The sequence below is a fragment of the Lates calcarifer genome, linkage group LG4 (genome assembly GCF_001640805.2).
Source record: "Lates calcarifer isolate ASB-BC8 linkage group LG4, TLL_Latcal_v3, whole genome shotgun sequence".
In the NCBI taxonomy this organism is placed as follows: Eukaryota; Metazoa; Chordata; class Actinopteri; family Centropomidae; genus Lates; species Lates calcarifer.
Genome location: NC_066836.1, coordinates 6,022,827 through 6,044,567, shown reverse-complemented (window position 1 = coordinate 6,044,567; position 21,741 = coordinate 6,022,827). Strand labels below are relative to the sequence as shown.

At 41.1% G+C, this 21,741-nt stretch overlaps 2 protein-coding genes across 7 annotated transcripts in view; both read right to left on the bottom strand.

The window, feature by feature from the left end:
* Window positions 1-11,425, bottom strand: part of LOC108884240 (microtubule cross-linking factor 1) — a 67,779-nt gene extending 56,354 nt beyond the window's left edge. For all 6 annotated transcript variants that reach the window (XM_018678025.2, XM_018678026.2, XM_018678027.2 and 3 more), the window contains exons 1-4: window positions 10,694-11,425; window positions 9,717-10,577; window positions 5,987-6,211; window positions 5,188-5,346 (exon numbers count right to left, since the gene is read on the bottom strand). In XM_018678025.2, the coding sequence (XP_018533541.1) occupies window positions 5,188-5,346; window positions 5,987-6,211; window positions 9,717-10,577; window positions 10,694-10,723 (1,275 nt within the window). In that variant the 5' untranslated portion in view covers window positions 10,724-11,425. The remainder of the gene's footprint in view (window positions 1-5,187; window positions 5,347-5,986; window positions 6,212-9,716; window positions 10,578-10,693) is intronic.
* A 91-nt stretch (window positions 11,426-11,516) lies between these two features.
* rab12 (RAB12, member RAS oncogene family) lies at window positions 11,517-21,482 on the bottom strand. Its single transcript, XM_018678033.2, has 6 exons — window positions 21,071-21,482; window positions 19,414-19,474; window positions 16,441-16,579; window positions 15,428-15,517; window positions 14,967-15,071; window positions 11,517-13,938 (listed from the first exon to the last, which is right to left on the bottom strand). The coding sequence occupies exons 1-6, from the start codon at window positions 21,294-21,296 to the stop codon at window positions 13,831-13,833; spliced, it is 729 nt and encodes a 242-aa protein (XP_018533549.1). The 5' UTR covers window positions 21,297-21,482; the 3' UTR covers window positions 11,517-13,830.
* Between the last annotated feature and the right edge of the window lie 259 nt (window positions 21,483-21,741).

Here is a 21,741-nt window from a genome sequence, read left to right as displayed (position 1 = left end):
CTGTGAGAGAGGAGCAGGAGGCGGCTGCTTTGACATGAAACAAATGATGTCTGCAGTGACTCTCACTCTGGCATTGTTGACGTGACTTATTAACAATGCAGGCATTCCCATCTCAAACCTTTGTAGTAGTGAAACGCTGCGACAAAAGACTCAAGACTCAGACGATTCCTATTTCTACATGCGTGCAAAAACGCAGATACTGCCAACACTCTGATTAAGACAACAGCACTAGTTAATGCTTTTAAATGTTTAAAGGATGGTCACATCCCATTAGGAGCTGGTGGGCAAATTACATTACCTTCAGACAGAGACAGGCTGGGTGTTAACCCCTGTTTCCAGTCATTATGCTAGGCTGGATGTGGCTTCATATTTGCTGTACAGATATAACATAGAACCAACAAAACCAACTCCCTGGTTCCCTGGTAAATCCATCTGTTAGAGATGTGAGAAATTATAACATGAATATTTCACCATTTTTGTTTTAAAATTACCAAAACGATTAATCAATTATCAAAATATTTGATCCATGAATTGACTCCCTGTCTCAACACAACTCTGCTTTATGTCTTTGTGTTTCATCAGTTAAAGCTTTATAGTATAGTATATATAACATAGTTGTGCCCTGGAAAATTGTGATGAAATATTTAAATATTTCCGGACATTTTACAGACTAAGAAATTAGTCGATTATTTGAAAAAATAATCTCTAGGTGCAGCCTAACCATGCAGATATTTTGGTCAAGCTTTTCAGATACTTACATCTGAGATTTCTGCCTTCACCTCAGTACAACAGAAGTGAAATGAATTTTACTTGAAATAAAGAATTCAGTGGGTTTCCAGGAACAATGTCCTGCATGCTCAAGATCATCCACGAGCCTTGTTATGAACAGTTTTCATTGGCTGTGTGGCTACAGGTAAGTGAGATAATTTGGGTGAATCATTCCTTTAAAGAAAACGACTTTAATGTATACGTGTTCTGACCAGCAGAACGAGAGCACTCCATATGTAATCTTTATAATCTATTATACTATTATAATCAGAGTGTGTTGTTTACATGGCACAATAAAATACGCTCACACCTCCACTGAGGAAGAGTGTCTCCATAAATACGTTACATAATGTGCAGGTTTGGGCTTTTTTCTGCACATTGTCCTCATGAGATGCTTCTGTATGTCAACACAGGAAATCTAACATGAGACATACCTGGAGCTCTCTGAGGAGGAAGAGCTGAACACAAAGGATTATCATTTTGTCATAATGAAAGATGAATTTATCACTGGGGACTGGGAACACCTAATAAATCACCTGATGCTCGTGTTATGCACGTTGACGTTTCATTAGTTCTATTTCATTACACGTATCAGTAGGGCCTTTCTTCAAATGTCAGAGCAATGAAAAATCTCTCGACCAATCGCTGCTCGCCTTCGTAGTGACCACACTGAGGCAGAGGCGGTAATTTGTTCCTCGGGGCCAATATTGTAACAACAGAAGGCCCCGTCCTGTCAGCCGGCTCTCCTAAACTGTTTAATATCAGGTCATGGAGCTGCGGTTGTATCGCAGGCAGACATCTACAGCCATTCTCTGCCACTCTCTCCCTCTCTGCCTCTTTGTCTTTTTCTCTCCTCCTCTCCCCTCCCTGTCAGAGTGTACCAAAACACGCCAGCCTGTTTTATAACAGGCCTTCTTGTTGGATTAATCCATGCAGGAGTGCCAATCTCTGGGCCAGAGTCACAGTGTGCAGCCTCTGATAGCAGAGAACAGGCACAGGGACAGGAGGAGATGGGTTTTAAAGGCCAGAGACGCCCAAACTATCTGAGGTCAGTTGCCCTTTTCACCACTGCGGTAAAAAAAGTTTTGAAGGATTTTTTAAATTATTAATTATTTAAAACAGATGTGTACAGTGTAATATTCATGATGCTCAGCACAAATTGTTCTTGATGTACAAAGAAATAATCAACATACTGTCTGATAAAAACAACTACAGTTATGTGAGGCAGAATTTAGATCTTTGTGTGCACAGTTACTTTCATAAACATCACCATTAGCTACAGAAACAGGCTTGTCTCCCAGGAGAGATGAGACAGTGTTTGTTACGTGATTTATGTAAGATTGTAGATGAAGTCCATTTCATGTTTATTGCTCATTATGTGATGATTTAAAGCACACTCTTTTAAGTAAAAAGTGCTCAATTTTTAGTGAGTTCTTCTGTATGAATGATTATAAAAACCTGAACTCTTTAAGCAGCCGGTTTTATTTGTAGAGCCTGTCTTATGAGTCTGTGTAGGTTGGGCATTTGTATGTGTATGTCGCAATATGTAAGTAACAGGTAAGGTAACAACACTTCGTTTCCTTGTGAGATATCATACAAGGTCTAATTAAAGCAGAAAGGGAAAGTGAGTCCAGTTGAACTACATTCTTATCATTGCGCCTGCTCCTCCTCTCTCCTCTATCACTGATGTTTATCTCAGTGACTGAGCAACTTTCAGAGCAGAGGGCAGATTGTGAGATTCAGTCAATTAGATTCACCCCTAACTAAATGGTTTTAGGATGTTGGTAAACACTGTTATCGTCCCCTGCTATCAACAATACAAAGAATAAATTAGTTCCCACTGTGCATTATGAATTTCACAGGAATTACTTTCAAAATGAGCACATAGTTACTAACTCCCTGGAAATATCCTGGACAAAGAGGCTGAGGAGTCCATGCAACAAAATGAAAAAACTGTGGTGCTGCATCATAAAGAGACACAAACGCTTCTGGGAGGGAGGGAGAGATGGCGTCACGTGATATCGAAGTGCAGATTCAGAGACGGCTTGTGTTTTTCTGGGGTAAACCTCGGGGGAACATTAGAAAAAAAAAATCTGCAATCATCTGGAGCAGCCGCTACCTCAGCCTCTCTCCTACTCCCTCCACTATTTCTGTGTGTACAAGAAAGCCTGTGTCATCCTGTGTTCGCATGTATCACAATCCTGCTCAGAGTTAAGGGTCTGGAGCCGACAACAGCACTGCGCAGATTAGAAAAACCCCTCATGTGCAGTGTCCTCTCACTTCAGTCACACAGTTCACTGATTATTTTATTTCAAAAAGGTTACGAGTGTCAAGCAACGGCAACAAAAAACTGGAGTTTGTGTTTGCTGCACAGACACATCCAGACTAGACATGGATTTTCTGTCTTGGTCCCAGCACATGCAGCTCGGTCAGGTGCTGATAAGTTGCCTTTGAAAACAACAATGTTGCAAGCACCGACAGTTAAGGTCACAAACGGCTCCAGAATATAGATTTTGAAGGAGTGGGAGAGCTATGTGGAGAGCAGACGGAGGAGAAACAGAGCCAGTTATTTTGTATGAAGACGCTGTGGTGCACATGACAACGATGACGAGGAGAAAAAACAGTGTCATCCAGTTGCCAAGAGAAAGCCCCATATCCATACTGACTGGTCAGGTATTAGCCTACTTTCTCTTTGTTGGCAGACGGCATGTTACCTGCTGTTGTCAAAATCGATTAGTCTAAGCAGCTGAACATGAGCAGCGCTGAGAACAGCCTCCGCTCATCTTATTACCTGTGAGAAGACCTTACTGCACTTCTATCAAATCAAATACTCCCCCCAGTGAGCAACATGAGAGGGCTGATGATACAAAAGTCCATAGATAAAAGTCTGAATTCTAGAGTAGAGGTGCAGAAACTTTCAGTCCTCTCTATGCTTTAATTTCATTTAAATTTAATTTGAACTGATTAAGAACAATATGAATCTGAGGTTGTGTCTGTACATCTCTGGAAAAGGCAGCTCAGATGTAGCTTACAGCTACTGTAATTTACTGATTTCATGGCAACATTATACAGTATTTACATCAGCTAAAGCATGGTGGGAACTGTAGTCCCAACACTAAAAACATATTCCTCAAAATAAGAAAAAGAAACAGTGGCAAAATCCATAGATGTACATTCTAATAGATTTTTGGCAGCGCTCTGTTTCTTGCATCCCTGAAGCACTGACACTCTCCTCTATCCATTCATATACAGATATTTCCTATGTGTTAAAAACCCTTGGACATAAAGGCAAAAATACCCAAACTATCTATAACCTTTTTTCATAAAACCTGTCCTGAATTAGTACCAGTAAGATGCTAAATGACTGCATTTCTGAGCAGCCACTCATTCTGATTATAACAACATAAGACAAGCCTAATTAAAACATGTAGCAACTCTGCCAGCAGCCTGTAAACAGAGGGAGTCAAACCCGAGCAGCGACAGCTTGAGGTTCAAACAGACAACTGTTTACACGGCTAAAAAGACCTGGTTTGGACTGGCTGAAGTTAGAAAAGGGCTTTGAGCTCTTTAATTCTGCAGAGCCAAACAGGAAGAAAGAGTCGTGGCTGGGAGAAGTTGTTGAACCTCTTTCCAGATACTGACGCAAATTTCATTTTTGGACTGGAGGTTAGCTTGAAAACTCACCTGAGCTGAGAGGGGGAGGGGTTGTTACAACTTCAGGCAACACTAGGCAACACAATTTACAAATGAGAATACATCTAGCCTACCTGTAGTTAAAATAGTGATTGCATTTAGTACGTAAGGCTTTAAAAATGACTGAGGTTGCTCAAATAGTCTGTGCATCATTGCACGAAGCAGTTGTTTTGAAAGGGCTGTCGGGTAGCGGTTCAGCGATTGATGAGATTAATTCACTGCAGTGACCCTGCTGATTGAGCCGCTGATCACCATTGATTTGAAATAGCATCACATTAACTCAGATTTCCTCCCAGTCTTTATCTAACGCTTATAGTCAAGAGGCTACAAAACTGTCCAGCATCACACCACATGCATCCTGTGCAGACAACAGAGCGACTGATGAAATTTGATTACTGTCATAATTACATGCACCATTTTAGTCACTTTCACTGCTGTACTGACCACGCTCTTAACTAAACACTGCATTATCATCAAACGCTCACCACAAACCCAGAACAAATCCAACAATCAATGTTATTTTCCATTAACAGGGGTAGTTTCGTTCATCTTGCTTAAAATCAGCGAGTTTCTAGGATCCTTTCACTGATTTTGTTTCCTAAATGTACTAAACAATCACCGTTTACTGAGATAAAAACATGGCTTAGTGGGCCTGAAAGCAAATGAGTGGCGGTGACCTGAAACAACACTGTAATAACCAGCATCTGAGCATTATTATCCTTTTACCTCTTTGGTCCTCTCCAGCTCGTTGTGCAGCGCCTGTTTGGAAATCTCCACCTCGATGATCTTTTGCCTGAGCAGCTCGTTCTCGTCCTCGGCTCGGCTGCGTTTGTCCTCCACGCTCTCCAGCTCGTTGTGCAAACGCACCGACACATCTTTGGCCACCTGAGATCAACAATATTTATATATATTTATATATGGGCTTACATATGTACTCCAACACACACATATAAACGCACCAGGGTCAGACCAATAATCAGGCTGATACTAAAATTAAATATTCACAATCCTGTTATCCAGCTGTTGAATAGACCATTGTGTTAAAATAGTCTTGTGCTGAATTGAACTCACTATTGCAACACTACCAAAGTGGTATTACGAGACAGGGTGGGCCAGTGCTAGCTGGTTAGCATGCTAACTTCAGTAGTGATAGAAATAGAAGCAAAACAGCAGTTAACATTGGCGTTGCTTTCCACCATCTTGGTGGGTAAAGGAATGAATTTTGATGCAGAACTTGCAACGTCTCTTCTGGAGCATTAACAGCTGTTAATGCTAATGTTGGCTATGTAGCGATAGCAAAAACATACATAAAGCACCTTTAAAGTGGCACTGGTTCCCATGGATTACCAAACAATGAAAGAGTGCTGTGAATCACCTCTTAAAGATACCTCTAAACCAGTTAAAACTATATTTCAATAGTCTGGATTCAGTGAGGAGCTTGAGTGATGACTCAATGTTCAATGTCAAACCCTAATGCAAAGCCATGTTGTGCTGTGTATACAGACACTGACAGACTCTCACAGACCTTCAGGTCCTGCTCCAGACTACGGAGCAGCTCTCCGTCCACGTGGCCGGTCTGCGCCACCCGCAGGCTCTTCTGCTCGGCCTTTCGCAGGCGGTATTGCAGGATGCGGCAGTTCTTGTTGGATCGGTCCAGTTCCCTCCTCAGCTCCTGCAGCTGGTAGACCTCCTCCTCCAGGTAGCTGTCTCGCACCTCCTCCATCTCTGCCCGTAGCTCGTCCACTTCATCCTGAGAGGACAACACAGGAAAACAGGGCCCAGGTGTTACTTAAGTTGATATGCAACACCTGTGTCAGTATGTCACTCATGTTGGTTGGGTTTTAGTGTAACCCTGTACTGTAACAAATGTAGAGACTTCAAACATCAAAATAACCACAAACTTTGTCTTGAACTTTGTGAAAATGAGAAATACATCTTTAAGGAAGCGTGCTGACTCTTGGGGTTGTGTTATAATCAATGTTATCGTTCTCCTTTGCAAATGAGAGCGAGCTGAGTTTCTGTGTATAAAGGTCAAAGGTGATGACTTGACTTTAGGTTTAAATGCTACTGCTGTAAAAGATAAACTGCCCAATTCTGCAGCTCAGCAGTCATGAAGTTGCTGATATTCACATCTATGAAAAAGTTTTGACATAGAAATATAAAATTTAAGGTATAGAGGGCAGTGGCAATGTAAAATAAAAAAATGTTTTCACCAATTTTCTTGCCAGTCATGAGACTTTGACTCCTTCTGTACATGTGCATGTGTGTAGGCCATTAATTAACCACAGAGATATGTGTTCTATCTGTCATTTTGGCCTGACGATACGATACGATACGATACGATGCACTCTGTCACCATGAGGAAATTTGTCTAACGACATATAAACAAACACCACATATTGTAGCAAATGACAACCACAAATTACACATATTACACATTATGTAAGAGGACCACCCAAAGAGAGGCAGAAGGTTCACTCTCTGAGGAGCAAGAACATGCTCATTATTTCTTGGTATTTCTTATGCACAAACGTACATTTCTGCTTGTGGAAACACTATGGGTCAGGTCAGGGGAAACATCAAGAAAATTCACAGCAAACTTCATGTAAATCCATGAACACAATCATCCAAAGCTGGCCACTAGTTTTCACCATTTGAGGCTCTAAGGATTTTGAGTTTCATGTGTTGCATAGACTGTAAACTCTTTGAGGCAAATTTATGATTTGTGATTTTGGACTGCACAAATGAAACTGACTTGACGAGAGAGTGGCACAAGATGAAAGCTCATGAGGTGTCATAAAAAAGTCATTTTGTAAATCTCTCTAGTGACCAAAGTCTTAGAATAAACAACAGGACTGAATAGGACCTACAGATGGTGATTGCTGTGTGAGAAAGACTAATAAATTTGATATACTGGTATTTTTTATTACTCTGCTATAGGAAAAACTATTATAGTTTGGTTTGTCCAAGCACTGATTTTAGTACTGAATATTCAGTAATAGCAGAGGGATAATTGAGGTGCACTCATTCTACAACACAACTTTTCAGCAAGTTTTAAGGTTTCAGGTATAAAGTTATTATAAAGTACAACATAGATAAATATACCTTTGTATATTATGCTGATACTTTCATATGATTAAATATTAGTTCCAGTAATGCAACTACTCTTAGAGCTGGTGATGTAACATCACTAGTTGGGTCTAAGCATCTTATCTCTTGGATTGGAAGCATTAATATTCCCCATCTCCTATCAATATGAAACAACCCAGTCTTGGAAAAAAAGAGAGATTTATCTGTAGTACTGAGATACGACAATAGTTTGTTTGGTAACCTTGGAGGTGTCTGTTTGCCTGCAATCCTAAGGAACCAGTTTGCTCAGGAGATTTCCCCTGGGATGGATATTCCAAGAGCTTGACTGGCACCTGATGAAAAGACAGTTGGATACTGAGAGGGGAGGGATGGAAGAGTGTGTCAATTAATGAAAACTAAATCTATCCTCATTTGGAAAGGCACAGAGCCCATTGTTATCTGAGGAGGGCCCTGGAGGAAGGAGCTAATGACCTCGCACAGGGTCGGGCCCAATCGATGGCCAGGTTAAAAGCAGAACCAGAGGCAGAAGAGCGTCCCAGGGGCAGCTTTATTTAGAGAACATCACTGTTTTTTTAAAATATTTTACTAAATATTTTTGGGTTTGGGTTCAAACAAACAAGTACCACACTGGGAATTTTGTATTGTTTTATCAACCAAACAATTAACCGATTAATTAAAAAGTATTCAGCTGATTACCCTGTGATTTGTTGCAGCCCTAAAATCTGTTTCTTAGCACCGAGTGATGTAGATGCAATAACAAAGGTTTAAATCCCCTTCTTGACCTTTGACACACATCACCCCCATCTTTTCTGCCACTCCTCCCTCAATGCAGCCTGAAATATAATAGAATAGTACGGATAAAGAGTGGAATAAAACAGAGAGGTGTCAACTCAGGAAAATAAATGAAATGTGATAAACACGTTTTCCCATGAGCATTAGAGGCAGTAGTGACGGGGACTCCCAGACATTTTGGGGCATGGCGAGGGAGGAGGGGGTTGGGGTTGAGTTCACCTCAGAGACCCAGCTGGCAGCCTGACAGCCAGGCAGGAGGGCGTTTGAACCCCACACACACGGGACATCTGACTGTTATCAAGTCCTGTGGGATAAAGCCATTACAGCGAGAGCCAGTAAAGCTGATTAACTCTTGTGTGTTTTCACCGAGCCAAAGAGAGCGAGACACACACGCACACACACACACACACACACACACACGGAGACATGCTTGATCAAGTTTTGAAATAATACACAACAGTAACATGCAAATAAACCTGTCTCTCATCAGAGAAAAAACAACAAAAAACTGCAAGATTGTTTGCCGCATTATCTGTTTGCCTCCCCTCCCCAACTTATGGGGATAGCCTACTTATAGAAAGGGGGAGGGGGATCCTGCATGAAATCTTCTTCATGCAAAAACACAGCGGTGGCACACCGGTAAACAAAACACTGTCTGAGAAACTACAATTAAGACATTGTACGTTAATTATTTCTCCTCTTAAACAGTCAATGTTGATGTTAATGTCTTTGAACAGATTATACAACAACTTAAAAGTGTTTTGTCCACTGCATTTAAGGAGTTTAATTAGGAAAAACAGATGCTAAGTATAAGTAAGTGCATCCCTATGACTAGATGGAGACAATGTAAATCTCATGCCCCACTTGTATAAATGTTGAGTCTTTCTGCCAGTGACAGTATATTAAAAATGAAATTTAAAAGGACAAACACAGGGTGAAGCTACTGTCAATAAAAATCCCATCAATAAAGGTCAAATCCACGGGGGATGCCCGGGAAGGTTAAAAAAGCGACATGATGGATGCAGAGAGTCTACATGGGGATGACAGCTGGGCATCAAAGGGAACTGTGTTTACATTGTGGTAATTTATTCAGTGAGATTATGCTTTCAATTAGTGAGCAGGTGGGAGTTGCTCAAGGACACTTAAAAAACGGGGGGTGATGGTGAGGACTGAACCGGAGACTTTCCTGTTACGGGACAGTTTTACGTCTTCAGAAACCAGCTTCTCCTGATTTAGATTAAATAATGCAGCACAAAATTGTGCGTTTTTTCAATGTAAATTTGAATTAGTTGGTTACATAAAGCATATGCAACGAATAAGAACACCTGCCACCACTGATTGTCTCGTTACTTGTTGGGATGACATCGCCTTACCTTGAGGTAGTCGTTTTCAGATCTCAAATCTTCAATTTCCCGCAGCAGGTCATCCTCAGTTACATCCTTGGTGCCTGGCAGTTTGAATTGTGCGCTTGTTGAGGGTTTCTCCTGCTTGTGTTTCTCTCCGTGCGCCCCCGGAGCGGGCTGAGCCTGAGACATGATGCTTCCCTTGGCGGAGGAAGCCTCTGTTGTGCGCGGCGGAGCAGCAGCAGCAGCAGTGGGCGCTCCGGTCGCTTCTGCCCGCGGCGGATTATCGGCTCCCAGCTGATCCCGGTCACTGGAGCCGGTACCGGACTCGGCGTCGCTACTAGCGGCCGGCGCCAGCCTCTGCTCGTCCGACAGCGGCTCTGACGGGCAGTCTGACAGGTCTGAGCTGCTGTCGGTCTGGCTGACCCGGCCGAGAGGCGCTCCGGTCGGTACCCGGATCGGGGATCCATGGATGTGAGGGCCCGGGGACCCCGAGGCTAGTTTCCCCTTCTTGCCTTTGGCGAGAATCGGACTGCTGGTGCTGTCCGGTTTGATGCTGGCGGCTTTGGGCTCAGCTGCTGCATGCTGGGGCACCTTTGTGGGCTTTTTCGCGACAGTAGACTTGGTGTTACTTTTTACCGTGGCTGGTTTCTCTTTGGCCCCGGTGGTGTTGCGTCTGGAGCTGCGGTTCGGATGGGCTAAGGGCACTGAGGCAGACTGCTGCTGCTGCTTGTTGAGTTTGGGGGATTTGGGTACGATGGCAGGTGGTTTGGTGGAGCGGGAGTGCACATCCTTGAGGAAAGGTCTGGCAGGGGAAGGCGCTCGGTTCAGTCTCTTCTTCTCCAACTGGTGGTTCTGCGGTTTGGTGTCGCTGCCAGAGCCATTGGAGCTCTCCATTATACACCGACACCGGCAGCAGGAGGAAGGCGATGAAGGAAACGATCAATCCACAGCACCGCGGAAAATCTCTGACATGCGACACCAGAAAAACAGCCAGGTTTCTCTACCTTCTTCCTTGTCGGGCTGGGGATGCGCATCCTGCGTCGCGCTGGATGTTTTACTCCATCCTATCCTGTCTGCATTCACCAGGTTGTCATTGTAGTCCCCTCTGCCTGTAGCCCCCTCGGAGGAAACGCTGCAATAAAAAAGGGATTACTGGGACGGGTGGGATGACAGACAGGTTGCATCTGCAGACAGGGCTTGTAAGGCTCAAGTTGGAAAAGAAAAGAGTCAGTCAGTCAAATCAGCCCCTCTTCCTCCTCTTCACGCCGGGTCTCCATCCCCCCCTGTTTCACCGGGCTGTGCGTGTCGGGCCCCCGCGTCTCGTACCCCCTTCCCACTCCTTCCTATCTGACATGTAAGATCTGCAATCGCTGCGGTGCGAGGCTCGACGGACGTGATTTTCTGCGGGGCGCATGCGCTGCTGCTGCTGCTGCCTCACAAGCACCCAAGCACACCCCTTGTTTTCTCTGGGACCAGGCGGGACCAGGTCTGACACGCTTTGGTGCGCATGCCCTAATGACACACACACACACACAATATTCGCTATTGAACACCCTCACATTAGATGCATAGATGCACTCAGGAGGAACCAATAGCTCAATCACATCTTCCTATGGAAAATCTTACGTCAATCAGATCCTCCAATCAATTTTGTCCTCAAAACTCCAAATCTGAACATTTCTAATCGGTATTATGAAGTAAATCAATCACTTCTACTGCATCTTTCAATGAATTTTGATGTAAAAAAAAAAAAAAAAATCTATAGGTCCTCTGAGAGCCACAGATCCAACTTTTGGAGAGAAACACACAGTCACGGAGTAAAACTAATCTGGTAATAAATATAGATATCTTTAATTGCATTTCATTAGTTCAAGAATGCCACAAGTTATAAATACCACAAATCTGCTTTAAACATGCCAAAAACTTTTCAAAGACTTAAAACAGGTTTAATACAAAGTACAGTCTTCCATCTTAAAGGATACATATTTCAAATAAAAGCAAAAAAAAAAAAATTAATGTATTTTTAAAACACTAAGTAGTATAAGGCTTGGCTACTAAAACAAAGACCACAGGGGTTAGTGGGTGAATGCTAAAAGTCAGGGGGGAACAGATGAAAGGTTTAATTGCAAAAAAAGTCAGGAGAAATGTTCACAACTCACTGCTTCAAAGGTTCACAAGTGATAAAACTGCGAAACTGGAGATGATTTGTATGCAAAAGGTCATCTGCTGGCTGATAAATCTTATTGCGAGCTGCGCTCGGACTGTTTGCAAAAATCTCAAATTTTCAGCTTTTTTTTTTTCTTTTTTGTTGGTATGAAACTATTAATTTGTTAGAATATATGATGTGCTATTTTTAAAGTCCACAAAAGCTTGACCTTAACATAAAACTTCAATAAAAAAATGAACAAATAGAAAGTCTGATTAAGTTTCAAAGCGGGTCCTTTGAACGGGCTCGTCCTTCCTCACCCTCAGACTTGGGCTTTTTACTTCAACATGTAACAACAAGACAGGAACACCCACAGTGCTACATTGCTCATACTGCATTAATTTCACAACAAAGACGGAAGAATTAGATTATTAATGTCTATGAACGAAGGAGGGCTGAGCATGCATAGCCTAGTATTTCTTAAAAATGTGCAAGTAATGAGATATCCCCATACTGGTCCATAACAAACTGCCAAATCATAAATTCAAAGCTGCTAGCCTCCTCTATAAAACACAAACGTCGCCTTCAAGCAGGATTTTTATGAAGATGTTCCTTTATTAAATTGATACGAAACTCGAAGCAAGCCTGCGATAAAAAGCTCGCCAAATGAGCAGATATGAGCCAATCAAAGTTTCCTGAGTCATTCAAATACGACACAAACCTTCCTGCACTTTTCCTCCCTCAACAAAGGGAGGCACACACACTCTTCTCTAAGCTGTATATGAATTCAAAGGAAAAAAAAACCATCAAAACAAAACACTTAGAAATATTAGTAACAAAACCAAAATAACAGCTAAAACCATGTGTTTGTGCAGCCTCTTCCCGTCTCTCTTCCCTCTAAAAAGCCAGTAACACACATAAAGAATGTCCCTGTGAAAACATCAATCCCTCAAAGACTACATTACCCATCTCTCCTTGCTTCTCCAGCCAACTTTTAACAGGATGTGGAAGGGTTCTGAGCGCTCACTACTGAGGCAACATTGATCTTTATTAGTGCTAAACTACAAGTTGTGTACTTTACTTTTTTCTGCATGTCAGCTTAACTATTAAGATGGATTGTAGTGCAAAACATTACAATTTATACAAATGTGAAAAGAGCCGTTCCAGCCACTTTTAATACTTTAAGGCAAAGAAATACAAACTGATATAATCACCACCACACAACCACCTACTGCTGGCCACGAAAATCTGCACCTTGTCCAGTCATTACAGCAACACACCGTATTTACATCATGTGCTTTTTGTTTGCCTCAAGTCAACTCATCACTTGGCAATAATACCTGTTAATAAGAATAACAAACTACTGTACCTAGACCCAGATTTTAACCTAAGCTGAAGAGACGTGATATATTGTTATCCCTTTTCTGTGAACTAGAAAAATGCAGAGATAACAGACCGTCAGGGCAACTCAGACAATGTTAAAAATTAAGTGTACAGTATGTGTGATGACGAAAAGGAAACAGGAAGAGAACAAGCTGTAAGGCCCTCGATAACCCCCCCCCCCCTATAGAAAATGTGCAACTGCTACCAGAGGGCTCTCTACCTTGAAGGCACCTGCGGGGCACAGCTAGCCTAACGGTCCGAGGAATGAGGTAGTCTGGGTCGAGTGTAGACAGAAAGGTGGTAGGAAGTGGGTGATTCACCAGGCCTAAGTGTTAGTGTGGCACATGTCAGAGTGTGCAGTTACAAAAACAGGAGAAGAAACGGGTTGGGGGGGGGGATAATACTGGTTGTTAAAGAGAGTCCATGCATTTTAACAGCAGCAGTCAATAAGAATTCCAAATGCTGCTGTGTCCTGCCCCCTGGTGGCCAGATTGGTGTACTGCATGAGTGAGCTGAGAGTGTGCTGTCTGTGTATGTGAGTTTATGCGAGTGTGTGTGTGTGTGTGTGTGTGTGTGTGTGTGTGTGTGAAGGATGGGGGACGACTTGGACTCTCAGCAACAGCGCATGCGAGGTGGGGGTAACTCCGGAGGCACTTCCGGTTCAGGCTGCAGAGACAGGACACTGTTGGAAAGCTCCCTGTTGGGAACTTCCAGAGGCATCTGTCAAATCAGGAAAAAGCAGAAAACACAGAGTTAATGTGTTGATTTTTTTTTGACAGCAGGCGATTTATTGAATGTTGAGTAAGGTTCATTTTGTAGAAAAAGATACAGAGATCACTAGGAACCAAATGTTGTTGGAAAGTTAAAAAAACAAAACAATGGTGAGTTAAAAATTTCTAACAAATATTGTAGACAGAACAAGAGCCATACAGGTACAATATTAGTACAATGAACAATTAAATCAAAGAAGTGACTACTCATAATAATAACCAAAAGGCACTTTCATGACAAAACTGCAATGACTAGTCGATTAGTTGAATAGTTGATTAACAGAAAGTGCATCTATTGCTGCTTTTCTCTCTGTTTTACCTCATTAGCTGCATTTCCTCCTCAGGGGAGTTGGTTTTACCAACAAAAGTCCCCGCTTTAGGGGGTGTGGGTTCATTAACTTTAGATATGGGGCTTCCTGCAAATGATGTGATAGGCAAACACAGTGCTTTTGATACATCAGCGGACTAATTTGTTTTATTGTCCTGGGACTTCGGCCCTGCAGTGGAAATGCAAACCACAATGCACTGGTGCAACTTTAATGTCCTGGGAGATAAGTTCTTGGGAAATTAAAGTTCCTGAAACTTTTGGTGGAAAAGCAATTGTTAGTGAAATATCTTTGGGTGTCGAACTGTGATTCAGACAAAATTAGTGATCTGATGGATATTTTCCATTATCTTCTCCTATTTTATAGACCAATCAATCAATTACTCAAGAAAATAATCAACAGATTAATCACTAATTAAAACAATGGTTAGCAGCAGCCACATTTTACACATAACCTTCTCGGTTCGGTTCAAACAAACTCAGGTGTGTTTGTTCGTTTGTTGCTGTTTGGTGATTTTGGGCTGATGTGAAAGCCGTCAACTGAGGGTGGGACAGAGTTGATTGTTGTATCGTGTGCGGCTGCGTATTTTAGTGAAAACATTAAAGTCAACGCAGCTTCAATGTCGATTTTACAGGAGTCACAGCACACTGACCTTGCTAAGAATGTCATCCACAAGCTTCAGGAAGATCTCATCCACATTAAAGTTATCCTTGGCACTAGCTTCGCAGAAGCGCATTCCACTTATTCGAGAGGCAAACTGTAAAACAAAGAAGTGTGAGATTACACAGAGAGCCAGCCGAGAACAACCGCATCATTTCACAGGAGCAGAAATTAAACTGAACAACAAAGCACAGACTCTTTCAACAATTAGAAACTTCATGTTAGACTGGTCCACGCTCTCACATTGTTTTTAGAGCTAAGCATCTCTGCTCTATTTCCCTGCTAAAGTCTGAGACTGAACTTTCAAGATGTTCTGCTGATGATACGTATAACTACATCTACTGTTTGTACAACTGCATCTTCATTTAGATACTTTGATCTGTTCAAATTTATGGGAAGTAAAGATGTGGTCCTGTGATATGGTGAAAGGGCACAGGTGTGTGTTGAACCCACCCTCTCTCCCTGCTGTCTGGAGATGATACGATCGCTCTCACAGTCCAGCTTGTTCCCGACCAGGAGAAGCTCTGCTTCCTCTGAGGCGTACTGACACAACGCAGAGAGGAGACACGTCAGGAAATCATCACCCTCTCATTTCATAAACTCATACCTGATAGCTGCAATGAAATCTGCTCAGTTATACTATTTAAAAAAAAGACAGTTTCTTAAACATTGTCAACAATTTCATGCAATGTGACTTGACAATGTTAAAAACTGCTCTGTGGGGTAAATTAAAAATTCAGTTCTGTCTGTCTATCTCTGCATGATGGTTAGAGAGTCAGGAGTAATTACAAGTACCACCCGCTTGATAATCAATAAATTCAAGCAACTTAGGAGAAATAAATTCTGCCAACTAGAGGCTGACCAATTAATCAATATTAGCTCACTGGGTATTCATCGGCTGATAGATAAGAAGAAACTGAAGGACAGAAATGCCAAACATGTTATGAAACAGTGTCACCACTGGCAGTAAAATGTTGCAGGAGCTCATTTCTCACTTCTTGGTCAGTTCTTGCTGAAAAAATAAATCTAAGGAAGCTCTACTAAAAATGTTTATTGATGTTAAAGACAGTGTAAATAAATGTAATATTGGCTGATGTATCATTATGAAAGTTTTTGTCAGCATCAGCCTGAAAAATCCAGAACCAATCAGGCTTTAATGGAAAAGTGTTTCTGCAAAGTGACACCTCCAGCTCATGTAACTGCTGCCAGTGATAATGAGCTTCAAGACAAAGTTAGAACTGAAGGGTGAATATCAGAGGAGGTTTGGCACCGGTACTCAATTTCTATGCCAGTGCCAGATGCACGAAAGAATCTAAGGAATTGTTTTGTCACTGTACAATAAAAAAAGCTGCTGTCTGACATGTTTGACATATAGTAATGGAAGAGGAACACACCCACAAAGAAAAGGCATATTTCATCTAATGAGTTGTTTAGGAAAAATGTAACTGCCCAGAGAGTTTATTTACCTTATCTATCATTTTCATCCATTTGGGAAGGTCGTCAAAAGTCTCCTGCTTTGTGATATCGTACACTAACACTATTCCCTTAGCACCTCTGTAGTAGGCTGATGTGATGCTGTTGAACCTCTCCTGGCCAGCAGTGTCCCTGGAGAAAAGAAATTAAATTATTCATCCTTGTCACAACACTGTCTCTAGGAATCTAGCACACTTGAAATTATTAGTCATTATAAGAAAAAACATTTAAAAACACCAGTCCACTTAATTTGAAAACATTGCTGCCTTAAAAACGCTGAGTAAACATAACTTGAAATAGTAACTGGTATATATATGAATGAATATAATGAATATAATGTAACATAGTTGTTTTAAGAATTGAGTTTAAACAAAAAATTATTATTAGTTAACCTTGTTTAACTTAACTTTTTGAGTTGAGACTAAACTTATCTTCAAGTAACATTTTTAAAATACCAATTGAACTTAAATTTTTAAGTTGAATCACATTAATTATTTTTACAGTAAATAACTGGAATAACAAAATACAGACTGATTTAAGGAGGAACATGACTAACAGGCTCATATTTACAAAAGAAAATGCATTTTATTATACATTAGTGAAGTTGATCATTTACTTAAAATCAAACTACAATCAGGAAAAGAAGCATCATATTATCAGTGTAATTTTACTAATTAATACTGATCAAACTCGCATTTCTCCCTTTATGTGCACCCACATCATCATCATCTTGTATCTAGCTATGAAAAATCTGAAGAGTTTTGTTCTAAAATGAGATGATCTGAGCAAAGATGACATGTCACATGCAGTAACGAAAGGATTGTCAACTCTAACACTTTATTTATTTACAAACAGTATATAAATATTCAATAAATGGCTTTAAGACACTATGTAATGTAGCTGTAAGCTGTATTTATTAAATGTTTAGTGCTTAAAAATGCCAAAACTGTCACTATCAACTTAAAATTCTAGTCTTTTTTAAAGTAATAGCAGCTACTACAGATTGTTCAATAAGAGGTGCAGACACTTGAAATTACTTAAACTAAAAAACTGAGTTTCTGGAAATGAACTCTTAATTTTAAAAAGGTAAAGGTATAAAGATATTCTAAATCTAAGTGTAGATATTTTTAGGTTATGTTATGATACAACTGATCATTTGAGCTCCACACACAGTGCAGTGTTACTGTACCTTCAGTCAGCTAGTCTCTCCCTGTTCCCCCCGTGAGTCACAGTCAGGCTTATGAGCAGCAGAGCGGACAGAGACACAGCAGCAACAATGGCAGGGTTAGGTAAGGCCGGGTGGAGCGCAGACACAGTGATGGAGCTTGATGCGAGCAGTTCGACATGAGAGACAAGACACACTGAGGACGGTCTTCCTGATCGGACAGGTTGAGTACGGGCAGAGGAGCGGGGGGGACGTGGTAAAAAAAAACTGGGCGGATGTGATGCGGAGGTAGGAGGGTGGGGTTAGCGAAGAGGTCACAGATGTGTTAGTGAAAGAAGCAATGAGGTTCCCACATTTTATCCCAGTACTGTCACACAAAGGCATGTATACTCAGTCAGTACAAAAGTTTTCCTAACTTTGATTTGTGGCACGTTAATCAGTTTTTCAATCGTTGAACAAAAACATCAGATGTTTCCAAAATGTGATTAAGGACGTTAAAGTCACAAGACACAAGCAGAGGCACAAATAGCATCATCCCTGACACTGGTGGTCTATGTGAGCTTCTGAACTGCTGCACACATCTCTGACTTTTTTAGCAGCTTAAATAAAATATAAAAATAATGAAGTGAAACGAAGAAGCAATTCAGGCTGATCATCAAGAAACAATAAGACTGTATGTCTCCAGTGATCAGCTGCTGTACATCTGACTATTACATCTGACATTTTAAAGTATCAAACATCCATCACTCACTGATGTGGATGGAAAGATTGATTTTTTTTTATTTAGTGTGTCTTATTAGTATTATTGCAAGAAAACTTTCTGAGAAATCTGATTATAATTGAAACAAAATAAAAAAGTGCTTTTAAAAGAAACAACCACGTGGTTCCTCTGACATAGATGGTGTTTCTTGGTACAGGCTTCAGTGAGAGGGCAAGACACATATAGAGATTCATGCTATCCACCTCAGTTTCTACCCACCTCTGTATAAACACTGTGGCTAAGAAGTAGAAATCTCTAATGCAGCTACAAGTATATAGTTCCTGTTGGTTTAAATGCACAACCAAGTCGCAGGTACCGCTGTCTGAACCACAGTCTCTGCTGTGTTTTGGCCCTGGGCCTTGGTTTTTCTTTTAATTATGCACTTAGTTGGCAGTTTATTAAGGCACATCTAGCTAAAATAAAACAGTCCTCCGATAAATCCAACATTCATGAAGGTTATAACAGTTTTTGTTGAAATGGTTTTAAAGTGCTGCTGATTCAGCTTGAGGTTGTAGTTTGTGGTGCTGTTGAACTGTATTGTGTTATACAGAAATTTTACTCAGCTTATCCTTAAAAAACTGAACATTATAACCATGATGATGAAAGGAATTAATTCAAGAACTACTTTTAGGTATTAGGGTGTTATTTGTTTTATCCATGTGTACCCAGTAAACTGGAAACTGGGTGTATGTTTTCTGTGTTTTTCCAACATGGGCGAGTATGCTCCAAAGGTAGAGGGCAAAGTTAGAGTCCAGAGTTAAAATCAGTGTTTTCATGTTTTGCAAGTTTTGAAAATGCAAAACATGCACATGCTGTTATTTTACTGTATTTTATCATTATGAACAAATTTAAGATATTTCATTTTGCACATGCGTCGCCTGCTTTACAAAGCTGAGACGCACCCCAAAGCCACCAGTAGCTTTTTTGTTAAAGCGGTTTGTAGCATGACAGGGCAGAGGAAACGGTCCATGATAGGACAGAAAGAGGAAATGCAACATGTATGGGAGTAAAGGAAGCGGAGACTTCTGCCCAATTACTCACCATATCTGTAGTCTGATCTTCTTCCCTCTCAGCTCAACTGTCTTGATTTTGAAGTCAACTCCTGTGAGGGGAATCAAAAACACACGTGAGAACTTGTACATGTACCAGGATATAGCTATGTAGGTTTAATTTCAGTTAGCAGGTTGGTTCATTTAGATCAAGCTGCATGAGGAAAATTGACTTCCCTCCTTTGCCTTAAAGGCAATATTTTATTTGAGAACAGGCTGCCTTGGTTTGACAGCTGCAAAACAATGAGTAAGGCAATTAAAATTCATCACAATCTTCTATTAAAACATAGAAATGATAAGATTAGAAATCAACAGCCAGGCTTGAGTGACTGTCAGATTATTCCCTCTGTGGTATCTGTGATCAAAGCAGCACAACATTAGTGACGCACAACTCACACAACCTGTGAGCTGTGTCACAGGAATGACGGGGCACAAAATGGAGCTCTGCCACGGCAGCTGCAGTGTGTGGGACTATTTTGGGACTGGACACTATGGCTGGCTGCTGTAGTGGTCACAGGACTGTTTACCCAATTCCACAGATAAACAGACCTTGTGTATAACCATGGCACAGCAATTTTGTTCACAAGGTAATCTTGTTTTCAATAAGTTAAGATACCAGCAATAAATAAGTTAAAGTGATTGTTTTTTTAATGTATAAATGAAATACGCAATTTGTAAATTCTTCAAGAACAAATATGACAAACTGTTAAGAGATTGCACTCGATGGGACAAAACTATACCCTCATTTAAACAAACAAAACAGTCACCAGTAGTACATTAAGTTACACAATCACTGACCTGCTGCAGATCCATACTATTCAAGAAACAGAGTAACTTACTCTTCCTGACTGTTTTGGGTGAAAAGTAAGAGAAATCTACTTAAAGCTTTCACCCAAGATCTATTCCTGTAACTCATTTCTAAAGTATTCAGTGACATCTCTTTTACCCTGTGTGTGTGCAATATAAACCTCTGTTTATCTCATCTTTAACTGTGAAAAAAGATTAAATGAGCTGGGTTATATGAGACTTAACTGATTTACCAATGTCAACTCCACATACTTCTTTTAACCTCACACAGCGTCAAACGCTTGTATGGTTAATTCCTACATAATTTCTACATGGTGTACCAAATACTCCTTACATCTGAGCAGAAATACTCTGACTAATTTATCGTTATGCTTATTTAATTTTTGCCTCATAACTACAGCATGTGCTTCTGTATCTTTTCTAACAGCTTGAGCGTGTGATAGTCAGATTTTGCAACCCTAAACCTTCTGTTTACCTCCTCTGTGTGTTTGTGCAACTCTTCTGTTCAAACTTAACATGTTCAAAATAATGTCAGTATTGAGTTGGGCACTAAAATCCTGCTTTAAAGAGCCTAAAATGGGTGGACAAGAGGAAATCACAGTCAAGTCGCTAGGACATTTATGTTAGCTAGAGCAGTGTTGTTGTTGCAGTTAGCTAAAGTTAGCCAGCTACAGCCGGTGGTGTAACCTCTGTTCAGTCCCAACACACAGTAAAGAAAAGGACAGTGTGTTTACATCATCCACCCCATGATGGTTTAGACAGGTTCCGTCCAGTAAGTAGACGGGGCCTTGTCAATAAAAAGTTAACAGAAAACAAATCCCGTAAACGCCTCCTGTCCTCACCTACTGTCGACTTGCAAGCTTCGCAGAAAGTGTCGTCTGTGTATCTCTCCATGAGGCTGGTTTTACCAACACCACGGGAGCCGATAATTATAATTTGAAGTTTGAAATCAGCGGGTCTGGGAGGCATCTTCCTGCGGCGCGACTGAGCCCCCAGAGCTGGGGACGAGTTCGCGGAGCCCCCGCCACCACCGGCGGCCCTCCGCGGTATGTCATATCTCGGATCCATCACTTTAATTCCACATTTGTGGCACGACGAGAGAAACAGACAAACACGCCTAGACTGTTACACAACCGAAACACTGCGCTATTTTCAACTTTCTGTCGTCTCTGTAGAAGTTTGTGAAAGTTTGTCGCTCGCCGACAGTTGTTGTTGTTCAGCCATTAGACACCGGAGCCGCCATGACGTCATTTACCACGCTGCAACACACTTCCGCTTCCGCCGCAAACTTTTATCATTTAATTTAGATTTTTATTCTTTTGTTTATTTGTAATTTTTGCCTGCTGTATGTGTTTATTTAATTATTTACAGCAACTATGAAGAATTATCATCACTTCCGGACGTGGCTTTAAGTCTTTTCATTCTTCAGTTTGTTTTTTAGTTTTGCAGTTCTCTGACATATTTTTAAGCAGTGGTGGAAATTAACTACGAGACATTTACTGCAGTACATCTA